The sequence below is a fragment of the Vulpes lagopus genome, chromosome 5, assembly GCF_018345385.1.
Source record: "Vulpes lagopus strain Blue_001 chromosome 5, ASM1834538v1, whole genome shotgun sequence".
Lineage (NCBI taxonomy): Eukaryota > Metazoa > Chordata > Mammalia > Carnivora > Canidae > Vulpes > Vulpes lagopus.
The window spans coordinates 46,069,105-46,093,145 of record NC_054828.1 but is presented as its reverse complement, the minus strand read 5'-3'; the positions used below and the strand labels follow the sequence as shown (position 1 = coordinate 46,093,145).

At 38.4% G+C, this 24,041-nt stretch overlaps 1 protein-coding gene across 1 annotated transcript in view; it reads right to left on the bottom strand.

The window, feature by feature from the left end:
• Positions 1-1,705: 1,705 nt before the first annotated feature.
• COMMD1 (copper metabolism domain containing 1) overlaps positions 1,706-24,041 on the bottom strand; it is a 162,087-nt gene continuing 139,751 nt past the window's right edge. Inside the window, exon 3 of the mRNA XM_041756331.1 lies at positions 1,706-3,983. Within this exon, the coding sequence (XP_041612265.1) occupies positions 3,876-3,983 (108 nt within the window). The 3' untranslated portion in view covers positions 1,706-3,875. The remainder of the gene's footprint in view (positions 3,984-24,041) is intronic.

Sequence of the window (24,041 nt, the reverse complement as noted above, 5' to 3'; positions counted from 1 at the left end):
ACTGTATACCTTGCAGCTAGAGGTAAGAGCAAACTACTTATGTTCTATTGGAGTTTTCCCTTTTGCTAACTAAATCACCATCTAAAATACTGAAAAATTTGGCTGGAAACTTGTGACACCTAAAATTATAAGGTGGCTATTGTCCTACTAAGACCCATCCCTTCCAGTATCCTGTTCTTTTAGGAAAATATCCATTCATTTTTGAGCTGCCTCTAGAAGGCTTCCTTCTATATCCTTTTCCCTTTACTGGTCTAGATTATTTATTGTGTACTTCAGAAAACATTATTTTCTAACATCTGCTTAACATTTAATTTCCTCAAATTTCTATTTATATTCTGTTTTCCAAATTTTCACTAAGGTCTAAAAAAAGAATTTCAGTAACTAGTAGCTTGATACCATGTCAGCTATTTAAGATTTCAGATAACTCAGTGTCATCTTTTGCTTTCACTGCCTTTTTACACTTGGGAGAGACTAAGTTAAATGAAATTTTTAAGTGCCATAGTTCTTTTTGAATCATTACTTAAAAAGACAAAAAAAAAAAAAAAAAAAAAAAAAAAAAAACAAAAAACAACCAATAATCTGATTAAAATGGGCAGAGAACTAAACAGATATTTTTCCATAAAAGATATACAAATGGCCAAAAGATAAATGAGAAGATGCTCAGAATCATTGATCATCAGGAAATATAAATCAAAACCACAATGTTGGACACCTGGGTGGCTCAGTGGTTGAGCATCTGCCTTTGGCTCAGGGTGTGATCCTGGTCTCGGGATCGAGTCCCACATCGGGCACCCTGCGAGGAGCCTGCTTCTCCCTCTGCCTGTGTCTCTGCCCCTTTCTGTGTATCTCTCATGAATAAATAAATAAAATCACACACACACACACACACACACACACACACACAAACAGGAATATTATTCAACCATAAAAGAGAATGAAATTTTGACATTTGCAGGAACATGGACAGATCTAGTGATTATAATGCAGTGAAATAAGTCAGACAGAGAGAAACAAATACCATATGATTTTACTCATATGTGGAATTTAAGAAACCAATGAACAAGGAAAAAAGACAGACATACTCTTGAAGATAGAGAACAAACTGGTGTTGCCAGAGGGGACGTGGGTGGACAGGTGAGTGAAATAAATAAAGGGGATAAAAAAAATAACACTAGAGGAAGAGAGGTTAAGTAAAGGAAAGGGGAGGCTATAATGGTAAAATTTAAGCCTTTGCTGATAAGCCAATAGAAACCAGAGCTTCCAAGAAAATCCAGGCCTGAGATTAAGGCCAAATCTTGTGCTTCTATCAACATGAAACTACTGAAGGCTGAAGCTTCTTTCTCACTCTATTCTAAAAGCAACTTTTGGCTTGCCTGGACTGTTCCTAAACAGACTGAAGTTAAAGTGCTCATTGCTCAAGTAAGGACAATTTCTACAAGGCCTAATTCAGGATAAAGCCTATTTTAATTTTGCCCCACATTTCTTGAACTTTAAATAAAGGTATTTTAACCTAGGATTACGAAGGTAGGAAATCTAGTGGCACCTGCTGGGACCCTTATGCCAGTTTTCACTTTCCCTGGTCTTTTCGCCATGCTTGCACTATTCCCAGGGAGAATTCCTGGTTTAAGTTAAGTGTCCCTCATAAAAATTTACAAAAACAAGTTAGTCCCCCAAGATTAAAAACAAACAAACAGATAATATCCACTTAGGCAAGAAAAGGAGTGATTTATTTTCATACTTTCTTAGATGTAATACAAACTGATATAATGTTTCTGGAGAACAATTTGGTAATGTTTATCAAAGTCTTAAAAACCATGTGTTTCATTTCCAGATAATTATTCAAGGAAATGCAACTCTTCACCTAATTCCATCCTTCTTTCCATTATCTCTGAAGGTTAGGCTGGTAAGTCATTTCATGGTCTTTAGTGTGGTCTGTAGTCTCACAATAGACTATAATAAACGTATATTCCTTTGGCAATCAGATACTTAAAAATCACCACTAAATATAACACATACACAAACACACCCTGCCTAATGAAAACACTTGTATCCCAAAGTGTTTAATGTTAAATGTGGGACCACCTTCAGCAACTAGTTTCTTTTACTCCTCCTCCTCCTCCTCCTCCTCCTCCTACTACTACTATTAAAAACTCAGTATACATTAACAGACTTTCCAATGACCGAGGGTTTGGGGGTATAATAAAAAGCCCATGTCCACATTTGTGGCTATTGATTTTATAGGAGGACCTAAACGGAGCTTTAAACCACAACAATGATTTCCTCTTCCTGTGGGCCTATGGATTGTTCTTTTAGGCTTTCACAGATTTCACTGGATATGTGAGTCAATAATAATGTGGTAGCTACAGTTCTTCCTTCCAATGACATCTGCAATCCCATTATATGATGGGATACTCTTTTCCTCCATTTTATAGCAGAAGACATTATCTAAATTCTCCTAGATCACATGACAGTAGCCCTGGAAACAGAAAGCAAGTTTTAATAGTTCTTTAGCCAAACCTCATGCCTTCTCTGAATCTAGTTACCATACTGTTTCAAGATGTTTTCTCAAGGGTCCACAGGGGCTACATTTAAGACCTTCTGGTCACTGTTTGCTAACTGCTGGGATGGTTTTAATCAGAGAGGAAGCCAGTATTTTCAGCTTCGGTGTTGGAAAAGTTCCTAAAATGTCTGCGAACTGATTTAAGAGGAAATGTTTAACAGAAGAGAACTTATTCCTGCCCTAGAATAAACTCATTAAAACTGACATATGGTATAACCACTGACCAAGGGAGCTACATTTTTTAACACATTACATCTGAAAGGCACCTGGGGTTTCTAAATGTTATCAGTACCACATGATAAAACCAGTTAAGCAAAGGCCATAGCCTCAATATACTGGTTGACAGCTTCCTCCTTTTAAAGTATTCTTGGTGTTTGGTATAACTTCTCCATGAGGACCTAGCTTTTACACTAGCTTTCTTTCTTTCTTTTAATTTGTATTTATTTATTAAGTAATCTCTATGCCCTCAATCCCAAGATCAAGAGTTACATGTTATACCAACTGACCCAGCCAGGTACCCCTTTATTAGTTTTCTTCAAAAGGTTTTATTTGATGACCCAAGTAAAATTTTCTGATGTAAAAGACCTCACATCAGCTCAGCAGACATTTTTCCTTTCATACAACTCTGACTTGAAGTAAGTATAAAGGGAGTCCCTTTGTGACAAGGACCGTTTAGTTCTAGGTTCCAGAAAAGCCCAACTTTCTCAGTAGTTCAGATCAAACCAGACCCCCCAGATTTAGTGAGAATGAATCCAAATGTCTGAATCAGTTCCAGGAGCATCACAGGTTTTACCAGGATCAGTAAACTTTTTGTAGGTTAGGCAGGCTTTCTAAGCCTCAGCTCAAGTCACATGGCTTTTGGTCAGCCTTGTATTTGCATGGATAAAATGTTTTGTTCCCCCTTTTGTAATTCTTCCATGATTTATGGAATCCTGCTCCAGGAACCGACCATCATAGTAAGGGTTCCTGAAGTTGACTCCACCTAGTCCTACTGAATTCAAGTCTCTAGGGATATGGTCCTGGAAGCCTTTTTAAAATGCTTTTATAATGGGGAACCGGGCTGGCTTAGTCAGTGAAGCAGGTGACTCTTGATCTCAAGGTGCTTTTATGAGCACTCTGCCATGCTAAAGTTTTAGAACCTCTGCAAGTAGTACAACTGTAAGAATGAATGAAAGAGAAAGACAAAAGAAATCTCAGCAAGTGAGACAGATTTGAATTTGAGGATTTAATAAAATGGGGGAATAAGATTAAAAAAAAATCGCAGGTCACTGGGGAGGGATCATGAACACCTTTGCTTCAACAACTCCATCTTCAGCTAGGCTGGCTGCATCAGTGTGCTGATACTTTCTTCTACCTCTGAGAGCTTCTTTAGGAGTTGACTGACCTTGACTTCATCAAATTCCAAACACAGAAATTCTGATTCCTGGAAAACATAAAAGGGTGTTTTTATAAGAGACCTTCAAGATAGCCAAGGTTCTGGACCTGGCCTGACCCAGTTCCGAAGATCCAGGGCCCCTTACCTAGCAAGCCTGACTCAGGTCTCAATACCTAAATGATGTATTAGCCAACAAAGCAAATCCACACATTTAGTTCCCTAAATAAAACTACTTCAATGAGGTGTTTCATAAATGGTAAAGAGGTACACAAATGTTGGGTGTTCTCATGATGAGGCACGTGAGAAGCCGTTTTTGTCTGTCTCCACATTTGATCCCAAAACAATTTTTAAAAAGATTTTATGTATTTATTCATGAGAGACACACAGAGAGGCAGAGACACAGGCAGAGGAAGAAGCAGGCTCCGTGAAGGGAGCCCGATGTGGGACTCAATCCTGGGACTCCAGCATCATGACTTAAGCCAAAGGCAGATGCTCCACTACTGAACCATCCAGGTGTCCCCCTATAACAATTTTTAAGCTAAGTACGTAAGTATTGCTGTTATATAGATGATGACACGGAGGTACAGACAGGTTAACCTATATCACAAAATCAGAAAAAGGCAGAGTCAGACTGTAAACTCCCAGTTCTGGCTGACTCCAAAGTCCCTACTGTCTCCGTAGCACTCCACATAGTATAGCAATGGAAGGAGGACTGGGTCTGTGTTAGCTGGTAATTGAGCTCCCTTGGATTTAGCAGTTATATTAGAAATTGTGACCGGTTGTGACCAAGTTGCTTGGGAAATATCAACCAGATCACTGAAAGATAACCAACCAGATCTTGAAATAGCCTTAAACATTTCTGAGGCCCTTCCACTTGCTATAAGGCAACTCTCCTAGATTTCCATCAAACACATTCTCTTCAAATATTGTTAGGATCAGTCAGTCAATCCTAGACCAGGGAGAAATAAAAGAAAAAGGCCTTTGAAGTGTAGTGACAGAAATTTCTTGTACAATGAACGGATCCGTGGTCCACACTGTGTCAAGGGACGAGGGCAAATTACATGTATCCAAGAGTGATTATTTTCAAGATTCTTAACAATAATCATGTATTTTAAAGCAGTAAGAATTCTCAGAGATCATATGATTCAACTACCTTGTTTTTTAGATATGACACTGAGGCCCCAGGCACAGTAGATGACATGCCTATTGTCCCTCTGTTGATGGCAGAGTCACCACCAGATCAGTGCCCTTTTTTCTACTTTTCCTCTCTAAATGCAAGGTATTTCCCATCACTATTCCCAAAGTGGCAGGTAAGAGGAAGACCAACAAGCCAGCAAGTTACTCTGTCATTAGCTAGAAGAACTTTCAGGAGATTCCGGCAAAGTCTCTTTGCTGTTGCTAAGCTGCTGCGCTGAGTGTTTACTGCTGGCACCGAACGTACCCCAGGAGAAACAAGTGCAGAGGGAAAGGAAGGGCCTCTCAGATGAAAACCTTCCAAAGGGAGGAGAGGCTTTCCCTGACTACAGGGAACCCTTTCCTCAAATATGCATTTGGATAGGAAAGGGGTATACTATGTGAATGTAGAAACTTGCCAAGTTTTTTTTTTCTTTTTTTTTTTAAAGGAAGAAAGAAACTGCCAGGTTTTCACTTAGTTGAAAACAAAAACCAATTTAAAGAAAAGAAAGATGCTCCTTTTGTTGAGGAGCAGCAGGAGGGATCACTTCCTTTAAGAAAGAAGAGCAAATTTATGGCAAATTAGATAATTCAGTTAGCTAAATTAAGGTCTCAGATTTGAAAGCCTTTTATTCTTCATTCCGTTTTACTGAGATCTTTAGCCTAACTTTAAAACATTTTTTGAATATTTGGCCTTTGAAACAATGGTCTAGAGAAAACAGTAATTACCAGTCTAACACATATATTTGGGAAACTGGCAGAAGATGATGTAACCCATGTTCTACTTCAGTGAAAGTCAGTAATAGTAATAAATCACCTGGTTTTCCATTTTATTTGGGAAAGGCTATCAAGGACTTTGATCACAGAGATAGGAATACCTGAGCAGAGTTTATTAATAAAAGCTGGGATCTTTTCTGACTAGGGGGCCATTACTTTGTTATAGATTTTAGTATTCAAATTATCTTTGCTTGGGATCCCTGGGTGGCGCAGTGGTTTAGCACCTGCCTTTGGCCCAGGGCATGATCCTGGAGTCCTGGGATCAAGTCCCACATCGGGCTCCTGGCATGGAGCCTGCTTCTCCCTCTGCCTGTGTCTCTGCCTCTCTCTCTCTCTCTGTGTCTATCATGAATAAATAAATCTTTTAAAAGATTATCTTTGCTCAGACCTCTAAGTATCAGTGAAGCTGTTTATTTCTTATTCTTAAATATTTATTTATTTGAGACAGAAAGAGAGTGCAGGGGAGGAGGGGCGGAGGGAGAGAGTCTTAAGCAGACTCTGTGTGGGGAGTGTGGGGCTGGACGTGGGGCTCAATCTCGACCCTGAGTTCATGACCTGAGCTGAAAACTAAGAGTTGAATGCTTATTAACCAACTGCGCCACTCAGGTTACCCCTGAAGCTATTTATTTTTAAGGGAAATCAACTACTAGAGAGACTAGCAGGCTAGAAAAACAAGAGTCCAAAGATAATTTTTTTTTAAAGATTTTATTTATTTATTCGTGAGACACAGGCAGAGGGAGAAGCAGGCTCCATGCAGGGAGCCCGACATGGGACTCAATCCTAGGACTCCAGGATCATGCCCTGGCTGAAGGCAGACACTTAACCGCTGAGCCACCCAGGCGTCCCCAAAGTTAAATTTTCTATCTATTCCCAACCTTTACCCCTCCCCCCTGGACACAATGCACATTAACATGGTTCGAAAGACAGGGGCACGTGGGTGGCTCAGTTGGTTAAGCATCTGCCTTTCAGCTCAAGTCATGATCCCAGGACCTTTAAGTAGGCTCCACACTCAATGTGGGGCTCAAACTCACAACCTGGAGATTAAGAGTCACATGCTCTACTGACTGTGCCTGGCTATTTTATGTTGAATTTATTCTAAAAGGTTCCACTTAAGTATTTAATAAGTCATCAAGCCCCACATCAGTCTCCCTCCTCATCAGGGAGTCTGCCTTTCCCTCTCCTTCCTTCCCCCTCCTCCTGCTGTCTCTCTCACTCACTCTCTCAAATAAAATCTCTCAAAAAAAAAAATCAATAAAATCTTGGGGAAAAAAAAGTGTTAGAAAGACACATGTAACCATTTATGACCCCTGAAGAAACAGTTTATTTGAAACTATTTTATTTGAAACTATCTAGGTGAAGCTAGGTTTAGCTTTACCTAGATATGCTATCAAAATATTTTTATCAGGTATTCAAGAGCCTTTAAACTGGGGCTTTACACATGAGGCTTTGTTCAAATTTGGCTGAGGTACACTACAGAAAATACATCTAATGCACTTGATGCTTATCAAGCCAGAGGCAAAGTATAAGAACAATTTGAAACATCTGATTTTTTAAAAGGTTTTATTTAATTTTTAAAATATTTTATCTATTTATGAGAGAGAGAGAGAGAGAGAGGCAGAGAGAGAGAGGCAGAGACACGGGCAGAGGCAGAAGCAGGCTCCATGCAGGGAGCCCAATGTGGGACTCTATCCCAGGTCTCTGGGAACACACCCTGAGCCGAAGGCAGACGCTCAACCATTGAGCCACCCAGGCGCCCAAAGGTTTTATTTTTAAGTAATTTATACATCCCATGAACTTGAACTCATGACCCCCAGATCCAGAGTCTCAAGCTCTTCCAACTGAGCCAGCCAGGCACATTTGATTTTTTTTTTCCCCCAAACTCATCCACTCGGGTCTGGGCCTAACTGGTCATAATAACAAGAAATAGTAAGATTAAATTCCTGGATTTAAGTATCTGAGTCAGGAGTTAGAACTTGCTGCTTTTTAGTAGAGTGTAGATAAAGCATGTGGTAGAATCAGACATTGCTAGCAGATGAATAAGCAAGCACATCATGGGATCCCTGGGTGGTTCAGCGGTTTGGCGCCTGCCTTTGGCCCAGGGCGCGATCCTGGGGTCCTGGGATGGAGTCCCGCGTCGGGCTCCCTACATAGAGCTGCTTCTCCCTCTGCCTGTGTCTCTGCCTCCGCCTCTGTCTCTCTCTGTGTCTATCATAAATAAATAAATCTTAAAAAAAAAAAAAAAGCAAGCACATCATTATTTCTTAATAATGTAGTCTGTGATCACTTGGGAGTATAGCAGTGTATTAAACTCAGGGTTTATTTATTATTTATTTATTTATTTATTTATTTATCTTTTTAAAAAAGATTTTATTCATTTATTCACGAGCGACACAGAGAGAGAGGCAGAGACACAGGCAGGGGGAGAAGCAGCCCCATGCAGGGAGCCCAACATGGGACTTGATCCTGGGACCCCAGGATCACTCCCTGAGCTAAAGGCAGATGCTCAACCGCTGAGCCACCCAGGCATCCCTAAACTCAGGATTTAAAAAACTATCCCAAATAACAGAACAAAGCAAAGGCAAAATACTCCAATACTCTCTCCAACTGCAAAAGCTAATCCTAAGAGATCTAAGAGGCCTCCAACTCCAAACCAACAGAAAAACCCAAGCTACCTATAATGACTTCAGAGAAAGATATCTCACAGGTTCCTAAGAAACTCTTTTCCTAGGTAACCACTCTAATATTGTTCAGGAAACTCTTACTTGCCAATCTAGAACTTTAGTGCTTTAGCTTAAACTCATTTCCTTGCAAGGTCAGAGAATATAACTAATTATTAGTTTATATAGTAATTGAAGGCTGCCTTTAAGCAAGTGTTTGGTTGTCTCTATCCATATACTAAAACTTCTTTGTTTATAATGTCTATTTAGATGATTTTGCTATCTAGGCCCAGAAGCATACCAAGAAATTCTTTGGCAAAACAATACTACACTGACAAAATACTAAAATAAAAAATAAAAAGAACAATGACTTATTAAGTACTTAAGTGGAACTATTTAGAATAAATTCAGCATAAAACAAAATAGCAGGGTGCCTGGTTGGAACAGTCAGTAGACCATGTGACTCTTAATCTCGGGGTTGTGAGTTTTAAGCCCCACATGGACTGTGGAGCCCACTTAAAATAAATAAATAAATATTAAGAAAAAAACTTTAAAAATAATAAAAATTAAAAAAAAGAAGTCTATAATCTATTTTCTTTTTTTTTTTTAATAATCTATTTTCTATTTTACTATTATTTCCCATGCAAAACTGCCACAAAGCTTTATTCCCCAAAGAACTGGTCGTATTTAGCATTATAACATGACTTTCACAAGTTCTACATGTTGCAGTTTCTTTAAAAAAGTGCTAAAGTTAGGGGATAGAGGGTGAGAGTGGGAAAAGGTGACCAAGGATCTGCTAACCAAACTGATTCAGGAAACCATATACAGCTGGCCAGATGTTATATGGATTACTCCCTCAATTTTTCTTTTGGTTACATTTATTAACACAAGGGGAATCTTGGCGAAGCATAAACTTCAGCCACGAAGACTATCCATTTAGGCTGTCCTTTCATAAACTGAAATTTAACTTGATCTGCAGCTCTGTCACTCCGTGTCTTCCATGTTTAACAACATGCAGCGAGGTCAAAACTGGTAATGGCTTCCTGAAGAGCAATTATATAATAAGATACCCATACTTTGAGTGTTTTTTTTCAGAATTATATTGATACTTCTTCCAATTCTTTTAGGACACCTTGACAGACCTTTTTTGTAGCAAAGGATCTTCCATATTCCTTCTTAAGGAACCATTTGTCCAAAATTAAAATTTTATAGTTCCCTGAAAACTATGACTATTCTCCACTTGTCCTTTCTTATTCATTCTCCACCCTTCTCTGCTTTGTTTCATGTCCTATGGTGCTGTTCTCTAAGACTGTGTCACTCCTTTATTCTTATGGAATAATAATATGCTGGGTTCTAGCAAGAGGAAAAAGGTCAGGGTATTTACTCTCCAAACCCCAATTCCCTCTCCTCTGGTATTTCCAATATTTTCTATGTGTGGGTATTGTTTCTTCATTTCTACTTTACATTCTGGCTTCAATCACTGTTTTCAGTATAAATATAAAGATGAGTCTCTACAGACTGCCAAAGTATGTATCATCAAACACAATCTCCAAAGATTAGCAGAGTAAGGATTTTCATCATGCCTAAACTGACAGGAAGACTGCCCTCCAAGTGGTTATTATCTAAAACCAATACCTAATTTTTTTCTATTGTTGTACTGAATCTTGTAGAGCAGCACTTTGATATTAAAGAACAACAACAGCAACAAGAGCCAGCAACAACAATCATGGAAGCTCAGATTCCACTAAGAATTTCCATCAAGGATCTGGATTTCAGAAATGTGGGCTCATCTCTACAATCTGCTCTTATACCCTATATCTGAAATAATAGCTTATGTTGCAGTTTAAAACAATACTTCAGAAAAGAAAACTTGTGATTTATAATCTCTTTTAAAAACTTAACAATCTTTTATTTAAAAAAGATTAAAAATTTTTATTGTTTATCTTAGCAATAGAGATGGGGGAGGGAGGGCACAAATGTGGTGGGAGGAGCAGAGGGAGAGGGCCAAAGCGGACTCTGTGCTGAGCACAGAGGCCAACATAAGGCTTGATCCCAGGACCCTGAGATCACCGCCTGAGGTGAAATCAGGAGTCAGACAATTAACTGACTGAGCCACTCAGGCGCCCCCATGATCTTTTTTTAAAAAACAAAAACTGTTAGGAATACGTATTACAAACAATGGTCCTACTTAGGCCATTTTTATCCTGAGGAAATCCTCATTTCAAATACAATAGCTGACAGTTCTACAGCTACTGTGTAAAGGGTGTGCTAATGCAATTTTCAAAAAGGAAAAAAAATCACAAAGCAAATCATCCTACTGAGGAAGAAAAAAGATGAAAATTAGACTCTCTGGGAGGCTAAGACTGCAATTTAATGACAGAGTAACTAAATTAAATGATTGATCCCAAAACTCAATAGGTGTTCGTAATATGCTAAGAGCTATGTGGAACTAAGACAGGGTCTTCAAGAACTAAAAGAATTCACTTTAATAAACGAAGTATAGAAGTGCCTCAGCACATCCCAGGTGCTTTCAGAGCCAGAGCAGCTTCTAGAGGAAGTGCTTCTCCATATTCCCACAATCTCCTAGAAGAAGACAGAGTATTACCAGAGTATTATAAAAGCTTAACTGGGCAGCCCAGTTGGCTCAGCAGTTAAGCGCCACCTTCGGCCCAGGGTGTGATCCCAGAGACCTGGGATCAAGTCCCATGTTGGGCTCCCTGCATGGAGCCTGCTTCTCCCTCTGCCTGTGTCTCTGCCTCTCTCTCTCTCTTTCATTCTCTGTGTCTCTCATGAATAAATAAATAAAATCTTTAAAAAAAAAAAAAAGCATTAACCACCACTGGACAAGAATTACTGAGTTTTCTGGAATTGTCACATTCAGGCATTTCAAAGGACTTTTGTGAGGACAACCTGACAATTCTCACTGACTCTTATATTAAGAAAATATGAACTTTTCATTAGCTAACTAGCAACTCAAGGGAGAAAAGAGACATTGAGTATATATGAAGTTGCAGATTTACCACAGACTGAAGTTACTAGTAAACAAATCTAGGGCACCTAACTTCAACTTTCTATACACAGGCTTTATGTAGAGTGACAATATTTAAAAATATAATAATTTCAGGGGTGCCTGCGTGGCACAGTTGGCTATGTGTCTGACTCCACAGAGAGTCTGCTTCAGACTCTCTCTCTTTGCCCCACTCTGCTGTGCTCCTTCTCTCTAAAATAAATAAATAAATCTTTAAAAATATATATAATAATTTCAGATCTTAATCATTCAGAGACCTATTATCTGGGTCTCTGCTGTTTCACTTCTTCCTCCTTGTTTTGGTCCATCTTTTAACAATTTCCACAAAATGGAAAAATGAAGTGAAATTTAAACTGGTTAATAAGCTGTCTAAAACAAGCAGCTCCATAAAAACTTTTATAGACAAGGAGATTAGAGCTATTGGGAGGAACTTTAATTGTACCTTCATATGACAGCTTTTGAATATCATAGCCATATAGTACAATTTAAGCCAGAAAGATGTTTTATCCCAATTTATGTATTTATTTTTGACATATGGTTGACATACAATATTATATACATTTCAGATGTATAACATTGTAATTTGACATTTACATACATTATGAAATGCTCACCATCAAACACCATACAATGTTATTATGACATTATTGACTATATTCCCTATACTGTACTTTACATCCCATGACTTACTTATAGTTAGAAGTCTGTATTTCTTAATCCCTCTCACTTATTTTGTTTAACCCCACCACCCCAGCAAACATCAATTTGTTCTCTATATTTATGAGTTTATTTTTGCTTTGTTTTGTTTTTCAGATTCTACATATAATTGAAATCATACAGTATTTGTCTTTCTCTGACTTAATTCACTTAGCATAATACTCTCTAGGTTGATCAACATTACCACAAATGGCAAGATTTCATTCTTTTTTATGGCTGAGTAATACTCCACTGTGTATATATCAGGTGTGTGTGTGTGTTTACCTGATGTATACACATCTTTATCCATTCATCTAGGTTGCTTTCAAATCTTGGCTCATTGCAAATAATGCTGCAATGAATGTAGGAGTGCAAAGATCTTTTTGAATTAGTGTTTTTGTTTTCTTTGGGTAAATACCCAGAAGTGGAATTACTGGGTCATATGGTATTTCTATTTTTAATTTTTTTCAGGAGGCTCCATACTGTTTTCCATTGTGGTTGTACCAATTTGCATTTCCACCAATAGCATACATGGTTCTTTTTGCTCCATATTCTTGCCAACACTTGTTGTTTCTTGTCTTTTAAATTTATTTACTTATCTACTTATCTACTTATTTAATTTTAAAGTAGGTTCCATGCCCAATGTAGGCCCAAACTCATGACTCTGAGATTGAGTCCTAAACTCTACTGACTGAGCCAGCTGGGTGCTCCCCACCCCTTGTCTTTCTTATTTTAGTCATTTGGAAAGGTGTGAAGTGGTAGCTCATTGTGGTTTTGATTTGCATTTTCCTGATGATTAGTCATGCTGAGTATCTTTTCATATGTCTATTGGCCAACTGTATGTCTTCTTTGAAAAAATGTCTATCTGTGTGTGTCTGAAAAATCTTATTTTCAAATATTTCCCTTCCTTTAGTAATGAGGACTACTGTTCTCAGCTTAGATAATGTCTTTAATTTATTTTTAAGATTTTATTTATCTATTTGAGAGAGAGAGAAAGAGAACACAAGCAGGGAGAGTGAAGGCAGAGGGAGAGAGAGAAGCAGCCTTCCTGCTGACCAAGGAGCCTGATGTCAGACTGGATCCCAGGTTGCTAGGTACCAGAAAAACCTATGGAATTTTATAAAGCAGGCATAATCTTCAATGAGCCAAAGGTTGATTAAGCCACACACAGAAATAAATAAAATATAAGGTTATATATATATATAACCTTCTACTGTTGAGCTTTCATTTTTCTGCAGGCTCAGGGCCTGTGAACCAACAAGGCAACAAGATTCCATTCAAAGTTATTTGAATTTCTAAATAGACAAAGTGTCAGGAACAGGACCTTGCAATTGTTTTGGTTTACAATTTCCTAGCTGGAAAAAAATCTAGAGCCACGATTTAGAAGAAAACTAGACATGCGTGTCCTGCCAATATGTGGTTAAAAGGAACGTGTATTTTGGCCCAGGCAACTCTGACTTGTTTCTGAAAGGGAGAAAATAGTCTGACCTTGCAAGAATGAGTGGTTCTTTCGTTGGCTGAATTATGCACTGCTAAACCAGGACTATCACTATTCTTTTTCCTCCAGAGATTTCAAAGCAGCCTGACATATTCTGCTCCCCATTACAGGTCAGTAGAAATAATGAAAGGCAGAAATACCATGGATCTCCATTTTACCACTAAAAAAACAAGAAACCTGGAGGCTAGCCCCAGTTATGTGAAGGCCAGAATTCCCAGCTCTGATTCAATCCACTGCTCTCTAATACCCACATCTGACTCTGAATTCAGACACTTTCAAGCCAGAATACTGTACATTTAGCAGAGTAGAATGGAAACTAATTCGAGATATCTAGAGATTCTGTACTGATTTATATAAGCACCAGGACTTACAAAGACTATTTTAAAAACACACAACGAAAGAAAATAAAACGAAGCTGAGTTATATAAACACCAAAAGCTCAATATAATGAGATCGTGGGCTTATTTCTAAAAAATACTGTGCTCCAGTTCATGTTATAACATTTTTATTTTTGGCAGGATTTAATGTTAGCTGTTAAGATTTTCTGTATTTTGAAAAACATTGGGTGAAAAAATATTAGGGTAAAAAACTATTTTTAGGTGCTCTGGTTTGATTTGCAAGAAATCATACTGGGTTTTGGCTAAATAGAACTAGTTCCCAAGTGACAAGGACAAAGAACCAGAGGAACAACTGCTAAACAATTGAAAATGCAAATCATACTGAAGGAGGAAGAAATTTCACTTAAATCTTAAGAGAAAACAAATTGACAAAACTCTTTAACACATGAGAAAGAAAGCATTGCTAATATTAGTTTGACGTTCAAACTGCCCCCCCCTTCATCATTCCTGATGAGATACATTTCAGAGCAAACTCATCTGCAAACAACTTTGGCAAATAAACTAAAATATATTTACGTGAAAGGAATAGAGAAGATTAAAAGCAAAACAAAACAAAACTCAACCAGAGTTGCTTGTTTAGGTAATACCATTAGGCAGGCAGAAACTAAGGGGCTCTTGATAATCTACAGATTAAGATGGGGGAAACATCTTCATACATCCACTAAAAAGACCAGAGTACAGCAATGAATGACAAACTCCTTGGCAGGAGAAGACAGAAGTGAAACTAATCAAACCCATTCTAGGACTGCAGATTTTCTCTAACTAGAGGGATCATCAACTTGCTCTGGCAACAGCACCATCTATCTATCTATCTATCTATCTATCTATCTATCTATCTATCTATCTATCTATGCCCCAGCTGTCTCAATGTGGTTTCTTTTAAGTCACTCATGACAGCACAATTAAGCAGAAATAGGCATAGTTAAAAAATAAGCACTTCCCTTTGTCCTTCTCTTAAGAAAGCAAAGAAAGCTATATAAAGAAAGCAAAGGATGAAATGACTAAGGATAGGAGGCCTTTCAAATTCAGAAAATGCTGATTTTGGGGAAAAGGGTTTGGATAATTTTTTTTTTTTTTTTTTTTGGTCAAGGTTATGGTGGTGGTGGGGGAGATGAATTTTTTGGGTTTCCAACAAACTCCAAATACAGTTATATTCTAAGACATTGGGGGTTGAGACTTTAATATGAATTGGCAGGGGACATGATTCAGTCCATAATAATCACCAAAACTTGGAGGGTCCTGTGTTTATCAAGTGTTCTGTGTTTGTGGTTGACAATAATGATGATGATCTCACACATAATTCTAGGCTTGTTGTTCTTATTGTACAGAAAAGAATTTCTAATAGTCCAGAAACACACACGTATATACACATGCACGCGCACACACACACACACACACACACACACACACACTAACTGCTGATTATTCAGGTCTGCCAGCCCAGTTTGGCAGAAGCCTCATCTGGCCTCATCCTCACTGAACTCAGTTTTGAAATGTCATTTAATCTATGGGGGCTGCCAGGATAAAAGCTGCCAGGAAAGGGATTGGAAAATGGTACAAAAGAAATCTTTGCTGATCCTCATTCCCAGATCTTACGAATTACTTTGCCTGCTGTGCTGTGTCCCAAAGTTCAGGCCTGAAGATTGACTCAAAATCTGGCACACCACTTGGTGAGAGAATATGGGGAAGAGAGGGGAAGAAATGATTTGTAGTCACTGCAGGAAGTTAATCACTAGCCTTTTTAGCTCAAATAAGTTACTGCAAACTTCTGAAGTGGCAGGAAGAGAGGAGATCGCATCTTTATTACCTGGGGTTGGATTCTGACATCACTTAGGTTGCTGGGGCCTTTGTTCATATATAACAATCATCCCTCACATTAACACAGTGCTTTACAGTTTCGAGAGCCCTTTTGCATGAATGACCTCATCTGATCCTTAGAACATCCCTATTAACTAGGAAGAAACCAAGCCAGACTTAAGGTACTTTGAAGAGCTATGGAAATGACATACAGATCTTATCCATCTGATCCAGATCTTTTCAGCTATAACCAGCACGAAGACTTCATCAGATAATGCAATGAATTTCATGGGCTTTGATATACTTCTGGTCCAGTTTGTTGAGAAAAAGAAAGGCCTCATTTTCTTAAAATTGCCCAGAGTTCTAGAAACTAGAGATTAGAGTTCAGTCCTTTGCAAAAGACAGAAGGTCATCAGGTCCTAACTGGCAAACAGTTTCTTACTTGGTCACCATTCTTTCAGTAGACTCTGAAAGCAGTAGAGAAAATAGAAAACTTTGAGGAGATTGAGAGGATCACCTCTGGACTCTGAGGAAATATGAAATGCCTAAAAAGTGAAATGCCACAATTAGAAAGAAATTAGCCTGGTAGACAGGAGTAGGAGAAATTGCAAGAAAAGTACAAGTTTGAAAACATTAGCAGGGCAGCCCCCGTGGCGCAGCAGTTTAGCGCCGCCTGCAGCCCAGGGCGTGATCCTGGAGACCCTGGATGGAGTCCCACATCAGGCTCTCTGCATGGTGCCTGCTTCTCCCTCTGCCTGTGTCTCTGCCTCTCTCTCTCTCTGTGTGTCTCTATGAATTAAAAAAAAAAAAAATCTAAAAAAAAAAAAAGAAAGAAAGAAAGAAAACATTAGCCAATTCAGGGGATACAGAAGGAACACTAATGATAGTAATATTAATAGCAATAACTATCAATGGCTAACATTTATTGAACACATACAAAATGTCACATATTACATGCTAAGTGCTTTTCATGCCTTATTTCATGTTGGTGAGGATAATTTTATCCCATTTTACAGATGAGAAAAGCAAGGAAAGAAAAGCAACTTGTTTATTAAGGCCACACAAGCAGTAAGTGGCATAGCCAGTTTTTTTTTTTTTTTTTTTTTTTGGCATAGCCAGTTTTAAACCCAGATTTGTCTGCCTTCAGAGTCTGAGCACTTAACATTTTGCAATCCTGACTCACATTCATATATAAGATAATCACCATCATTAATAGTCACTCATGTGACTATTGAAAAGTTATTCTATGATTCGGTTAACTTTAACAAAGACTCAAAGGAAACCTGAGTGTTAAAAGTATGATAATCCAAAGTCAATCTAAAGTGGTCTGTAAAAACATCTGGATAGACAATGAGTACATCCTAGCTGCCATGGAAGACTTCTAGCATTTTTTTTTAAGATTTTATTTATTTATTCATGAGAGACACACACACACACAGAGGCAGAGACACAGGCAGAGGGAGAAGCAGGCTCCATGCAGGGAGCCAGACGTGGGACTCGATCCTGGGTCTCCAGGATGACATCCTGGGCTGAAGGCGGCACTAAACCACTGAACCACCTGGACTGCCCAACTTCTAGCATTTTTTAAGTGTAATGGGGATGGCACTGTTGTTGAATTAATATGTGCAGGAAATTCAAGCAGAGAATCATTTTTTAAAAAGTTTTTAAAGAGACTAAGTTCTTATACTGAGGCAAGATGGCTTTTTATTCCCTCTCTCTTTCAGTGAGGAGAAAGCAGCTGGTCAGGGTTGGGGGTAGCACCAAAGGGTGTTGAGTTTTATATATAGCTACTTGCCTCTATCACCGGGAAAGGCAGATGCAATGTTTACCTTAGTCAATTGACTAACACGTGGAACCTTTTTTATTTTTAAAGATTTTAATTATTTATTCATGAGAGACACACACACACACAGAGGCAGAGACACAGGCAAAGAGAGAAGCAGGCTCCATGCAGGGAGCCAGACATGGGATTTGATCCCAGTATCCAGGATCAGGCCCTGGCTGAAGGTGGCGCTAAACCGCTGAGCCACCTGGGCTGCCCCCCCCCACCCCTTTTTTTAAGTAGGCTCCATGTCCAGCATTGAGCCCATTCTGGGGCTTGAACTCATGACCTTGAGATCAAAACTGAGCTGGGATCAAGAGTCTATTGCTTAACCAACCGAGCCACCCAGATGCCCCTCCTTGTGTGGAACACTTCTTAAGACTTCTCCCAAATCACAGTTAGTGGAACCAAAATACCTGCTTAAACCTATGGTTCTTTCCATCTATAATCAGAAGGAATTCTCAGTTCTGCCTTGCTAACCCAAGAACACCACATTATTCATCTTGAAAAAAATCACATCAACATATGTAAGTACTTACGGAATGCAAAAAGATAAATATGATCATTTTATGTTGTACACCTGAAATATAATGTTATGTCAATTTTATCTCATATTTTAAAAAAGAAAAAAAAGAGTGAAAAAGTATTGAAAAAAGATAAATATATTAAATTATGAATTCAAACTTTTAATATCCTTCGTATTTCACTTATAGCTATTCTCTGGCCAAGCCAAGAATATACAAGACTGGGTGGAGTGAAGGGAAAGAGATGCCCAAAATAGCATAGTTCATTCATACATAACCAAGGCTTCATGATAATCACCTAAAACAGAAAGACGGTGTAGACAGCCTATATGCTATTATAAATAAACATAAACAAACATAGGGACACCTGGGTAGCCCAGTGGTTGTCTGCCTTTTGCTCAGGTCGTGATCCCAGGGTCTGGGGATCAAGCCCTCTCTCTCTGCCTAATATCTCTGCCTTTCTTGAAAAAAAAAAATCTTAAAAACAAACAAACCCATAAATGACTATTAAAAGTAAATAAAACTTACTCTACTTTGCAGTCTATCCTTTCATTAAAAAGAATACATTTGCCACTCAATCCAAGATTATGTCTAGGCAAACCAGAAATATGAATGGTCAAAAAGGGGTCAAAAGAAATGGGACAAAAATACTAGTTAAAAGCATGTAACTATTCTGAAGAAAAGTGAGGTATGTCCCCAATGGAAGTATAAGGAAAACATTTGACAGTATGACATATAATTCCTCTGTGAAATAACAGTCTGTGTTTATTTCCTCATCTAGATTTGTTAAGTTCTTTGCCAACAGAGGAAGCATGAACAGAAGAATATGGTACCTAATTGCTGGCTGTGATGCCTTCATTGGGATTCCAGGTTTCTGAAGCCTTTTAGCCACATTTGTAAAATGTAAGATGATGTAGAAATGTGGTTAGGAGCAAAGAATTCTTGAGACATCTTCAGGGCAAAAAAGCACAGGGACAGGACCTATGGACAGAAAGAGCTGCACTGGGGTTGTGATGGGTGACTGACTATATACTTTCAAGTTGGGAGGCGGTTAGAGATAGCGTAAGTCCTTAGGGAATTTTGGAGGCAAGGTTTCCAGGACCTTGAGGGGGCTAGCTATTGTTAGGAAAAAGGTCATTTATTACTGTCTGAAAACCCTCAATCATGAGACCCCTCAAAAGTATATCAGTGGGCCATATGCTTGGAGGATGATTGCTAACATGTATCTTGGGAGGTAGAGATAAAGCAAGTTTCCTAAGGAATTTTCATATGTTAAAAAGACTTATAGGATCCTGAAGGTTGGGATAATGTTAAGATTGCCTTTTGCCCTTAGCAAGCAAAGTGTCAACAACAAGACAGCTGAGCTCCCAGAGGAAGGTCCTCTACCTGGTTCAAGGACTTGTCAATGGGCTATCGGCAGTAAGGAAATTTAATTTTTTCTCTTGCCTTTGTTTCCTGTATTATAAGGCATTTCAAGTACACAAAAAATTTGACAGAAATATGATTTTGTTATACCAGATTCACCATTTGTTCAACTGCTTACATTTTGCCACATTCACTTTGTCATTCTCTTTGTCTCTCTCACAACTACTTGAGAGTAAGTAGGAGATGTCATGTCCTTTTATTCCTAAAACTTTAGTGCATATTTCCTAAAGACAAGGGCATTTTGGGGGCACCTGGGCAGCTCAGTCAGTTGAGCGTCTCACTGGTTCCGGCTCAGGGTCATGAGATCAAGCCCCGCATGGGACTCCACACTCAGTGTGGAGTCAGCTTGATATTCTCTCTCTCTCCCTCCCTGTCTGCCCCACCCCCAGCTCATGCTGGCTTTCTCTCTAAAATAAATAAAATAAATCAAAAAAAAAAAAAAAAGAGACAAGGGCATTTTCTTACATAACCATGGTAAATGCTACTATCTAACCCAGTCTATATTCAAGTTTTAGCAAATACCCCAATAGTGCCCTTTATAAAGTTCTTTTTCTGCTCCCAAATCAAATTCACAATCACACATTGCATTTAGAGGTCACGTATTTTTAGTCTCCTTTAATCTGGAATAGTTTTTCATGTTTCTTGATCATGACATTTTTGAAGAGTAAAAGCTAGTTATTTTATAGAATGTCAGTCTGGGTTTGTCTGATGTTTCCTCATGATAAGATTCTATGGGTGAGGAAATGCTACCTATTTACTAAGTATCTACCTCCAATATTAGTGGATATGGGCTTTGAAATCATACAAACAAATTCAAATGTAAATCAAAATATCACTTTATAGCTGTGTGGCTGGCTAGGTTTAAGCTTTCTACTGTGTAAAATTTTACTGTGTAAAATAGTGATTTTAACAGATTTAACTGGTAAGACTGTTGAGAAGATTTAACGAGATAATGCATCTAAAGCAATTAAACAGTTTTGGGGTGGGTGTAAAACTATCTTACTCCACTCCTGATTTTACCACATTATCTTATACCCAGCAACCTGAAACAAAGTTGGTTGATTAAGCAGCATCTCTATTTACTTTCCCAAAGAGAAAAAGTACTTTACTCTGACGTACATGCTGCCTTTAGCAATCTAGTCTGGCCAAGCTACTGCAGTGCCAGCCTGAAATTGGCAGCAGCATCTCCCTGTCTGGATGCTCCTAATGGCTGCCTCCAGATACCGTGCTGCTGCCTGTACTAGCCCAGGGAGTACACAAACACTGGTTACTGGAAGAATACCAGAAGTACTACAGAGAACATGTTCCTTCCCACTGAGCTCCCGCCATGACACGGGCCAGTGAAATGGAGTGGAAGAGTAGGACAAAGGCACTGAACACAAAGACTCCAGGCTAGAGCTGCCAAGAACATGAACTTGTTTAGGGGACTGCTAATGAGTACTACAACTAAAAGCTGGGGCAGGAGCTCAGGTGCAAACTCTCTCCTTCCTGTTAATCCCTCACTGTCAATCTCAAGAAAGAAGAGGAGAATAGCCAAATCAAGTGATTTTCTTAAAGTCAAATTGAGAGTTTATTTTAATATTCTACAATAACATTGAAAAAATCAGGAAGTCCACAGTTAAGATGCCATTCATACTTTATTTCCATAAATCCCTTGCCCATGCAAGAGGGCAAAGGAGCTGGTATGCACAGAATTTCCAACCTACTGTTTTAGTATGCTGATTAACATCTCCCCATCTTCTCTTAGAAAACACCAATAAAATTATTCTGTTTATGCTAAATCACTCCTCTATGATAGAGGTTAAAACAAAACAAAAAAGGATTATAACAACTGCACCAATTCTTCTAAGTACGGAAGTACAAACTCACCTTTGAGATTTGGAATCTAATTTAATTTGGGTTTTTCTATGTTATTAACTCCAATGTTCCATCATTTTTCTGTTTTTCCCCCTTCCGTCTATTAGAACTTCAAATGAAAGTCAAATGACCCCTAAGGGTAAAGAAAATAAAATGAAACAAACAAGAAAATACCCATGTCCTACATTTCAAACTGTGAGAAGGGACCTCCAGCAAAGCAAATAGAAAATTATGCTTTCATCACTGCGCTGAGTGAGAGTTTACATCTATACTCTGAAAAAGAGAAAAGAAAATTCTAATGCAAAGCCTTTACCTTCATTAATGAAAGGTAAAAATTCTATAAACATTAAGACAAAATTTCTAATAATTCTGTCATTATTATTGAACAGAGACCCTAAGTCTGAGTCAGCCTCCAAGAAATAAAACTGCTTAAAAATAATGGGAATTCTCAACTAGAGCTTAAATCTAAATATAGGACAGTGAAGATGTTATATACTTGAAAGTCACTACTTGCCTCTGTTCCTTAGGACACAATGACTCTACTGGAAATTTCAAAGAAATCACATATACTTTTGCAATCATCTTTAATTTGGGGAGAAAAACACTTCTCACCTCATCCACTATATCACTTGTGAGATCTCAGTATTATGTTTAAAAGTTCACTATATTTAGGGACACGTGGGTGGCTCAGTGGTTGAGCGCCTGCCTTCTGCCCAGGGCGTGATCCTGGAGTCCAGGATCGAGTCCCACATCGGTTCCCCGCATGGAGCCTGCTAAATAAATAAAATCTTAAAAAAAAATTCATTATATTTAAAACATTTTGAATGTTAGGGTTAGAAAGGAGTATGTAAATACATGTAAATTCTGCCATTTTATATTGTTTCCCTCTCCCTGTATAGGAAAATCAGGAAGTAAGCCCTCTATATTAATTAATACCCATGGAACCCAAAGAAGTATTGGGGAGGGGGGAATCATTAGTTTGAGAGTTAGACAATTTGGCTTTAGATCTAGCTCAATTAGAAGCTGTGTGACCTTAGGAAAGTCATTCAAGTTTTTTGAATTCTTGGTTTCCAAATCTAGAAAATGGAAAAATAATACCTATCTCATAGGACTGTTAAACAGAGACTAAATAAGACAGCACATATGCAAGCACCCACCACCTGTTTAAGTGTGAAACAGACTCTCAATAAATATTAGTTTCTCTGTCCTGTTATATACATCCTGTCCCCTGACACTTAATAAATAAGGAGTTCTGTGGAACACTTGAACTACCAGCTCTGTTTTCTTCAAAACAGGCACTTGGCTCTTAATAGTGACAAACAGTCATGTGAAAGACTCCTGGGGCCTGACATTGTCCTAGAGAAACAAAAAAGTTCTTATATTGGGGAATAGCACCAACTGCTTCAGGCTATGACAAGCTCCAAACAGTAAATCAACTCCTGCATGTTTTTACAGTGTTACTTAACATCCTGAGAGCTTTGTGTTCTTTCAAAAGTCTTTTTCTCCCTGCAAGGATCAGGCATGCTATTTGCCCTCTTTTCCCTTCTTAATAGAGGTCTTTATTCAACAAGACCACCCAATGGATTCAAATATTAGGAATCAGAAAAGGTCAGGTTCAACCATGAAGAAACTGGCAAAGTCTTAGAACTAAACAGTAAGCCCTTCTTAACCTTTTAGAATCTGGACTTTTGTGTGCTTTCTGTTCTTGGATATAGCAGATTTGCAGATGCACTGGTTCAAATGTATCTGTGTATTTCCCTCAACTACATTATCACAGAACTCTTACCATGCAGAAAACTTACTGAAGTCTAGAATCTTAAACTCTGACTACAATCTGAAAAGCAATACTACCCAACTTCTCCCACTTCATGACACAGAATGACCTTGATACATGACACCTCTGAACTAAAGGGACTTGAAAATATTGAAGACTACAAAGGACTAAATAAAGTACAAGCAGTATTGAGGGAAAAAGATATACAGAAATTAAACCTATTTGCCACCTGACTCAGAAACTTTTACCACATAAATGAAATTGTTTCACCTCTAAGCAACTCTAGGTCAATGTTCATATTCCCTTCACAGGGCTGACCACCCTTACTGGATCTAAGGGAGAAAGTGGATGTCAGAAAGCAACCAAGATTTGATTTGGGACAGAAGGTCCTCAATGGAGGATCATAAAACCTAAGTCAGCAAATTACATATCAAACACTTAATTTAATTGTGTTACACTGGCCAGATATATAATTCTAAATACTGAGGGTTCAGTGGTAAACAATCTAAGAGTTTTTACACGTAACAAGCTCACATTCCAAATGGAAAAAAGACAATAAATTAAAACAATTTAAAAGACAATTTTAGGGGTGCCTGGGTGGCTTAATCGGTTAAGCATCTGCCTCCAGCTTCGGTCATGATTCCAGGGTCCTGGGTTCTAGTCCCAGGTTGTGGGGGTTG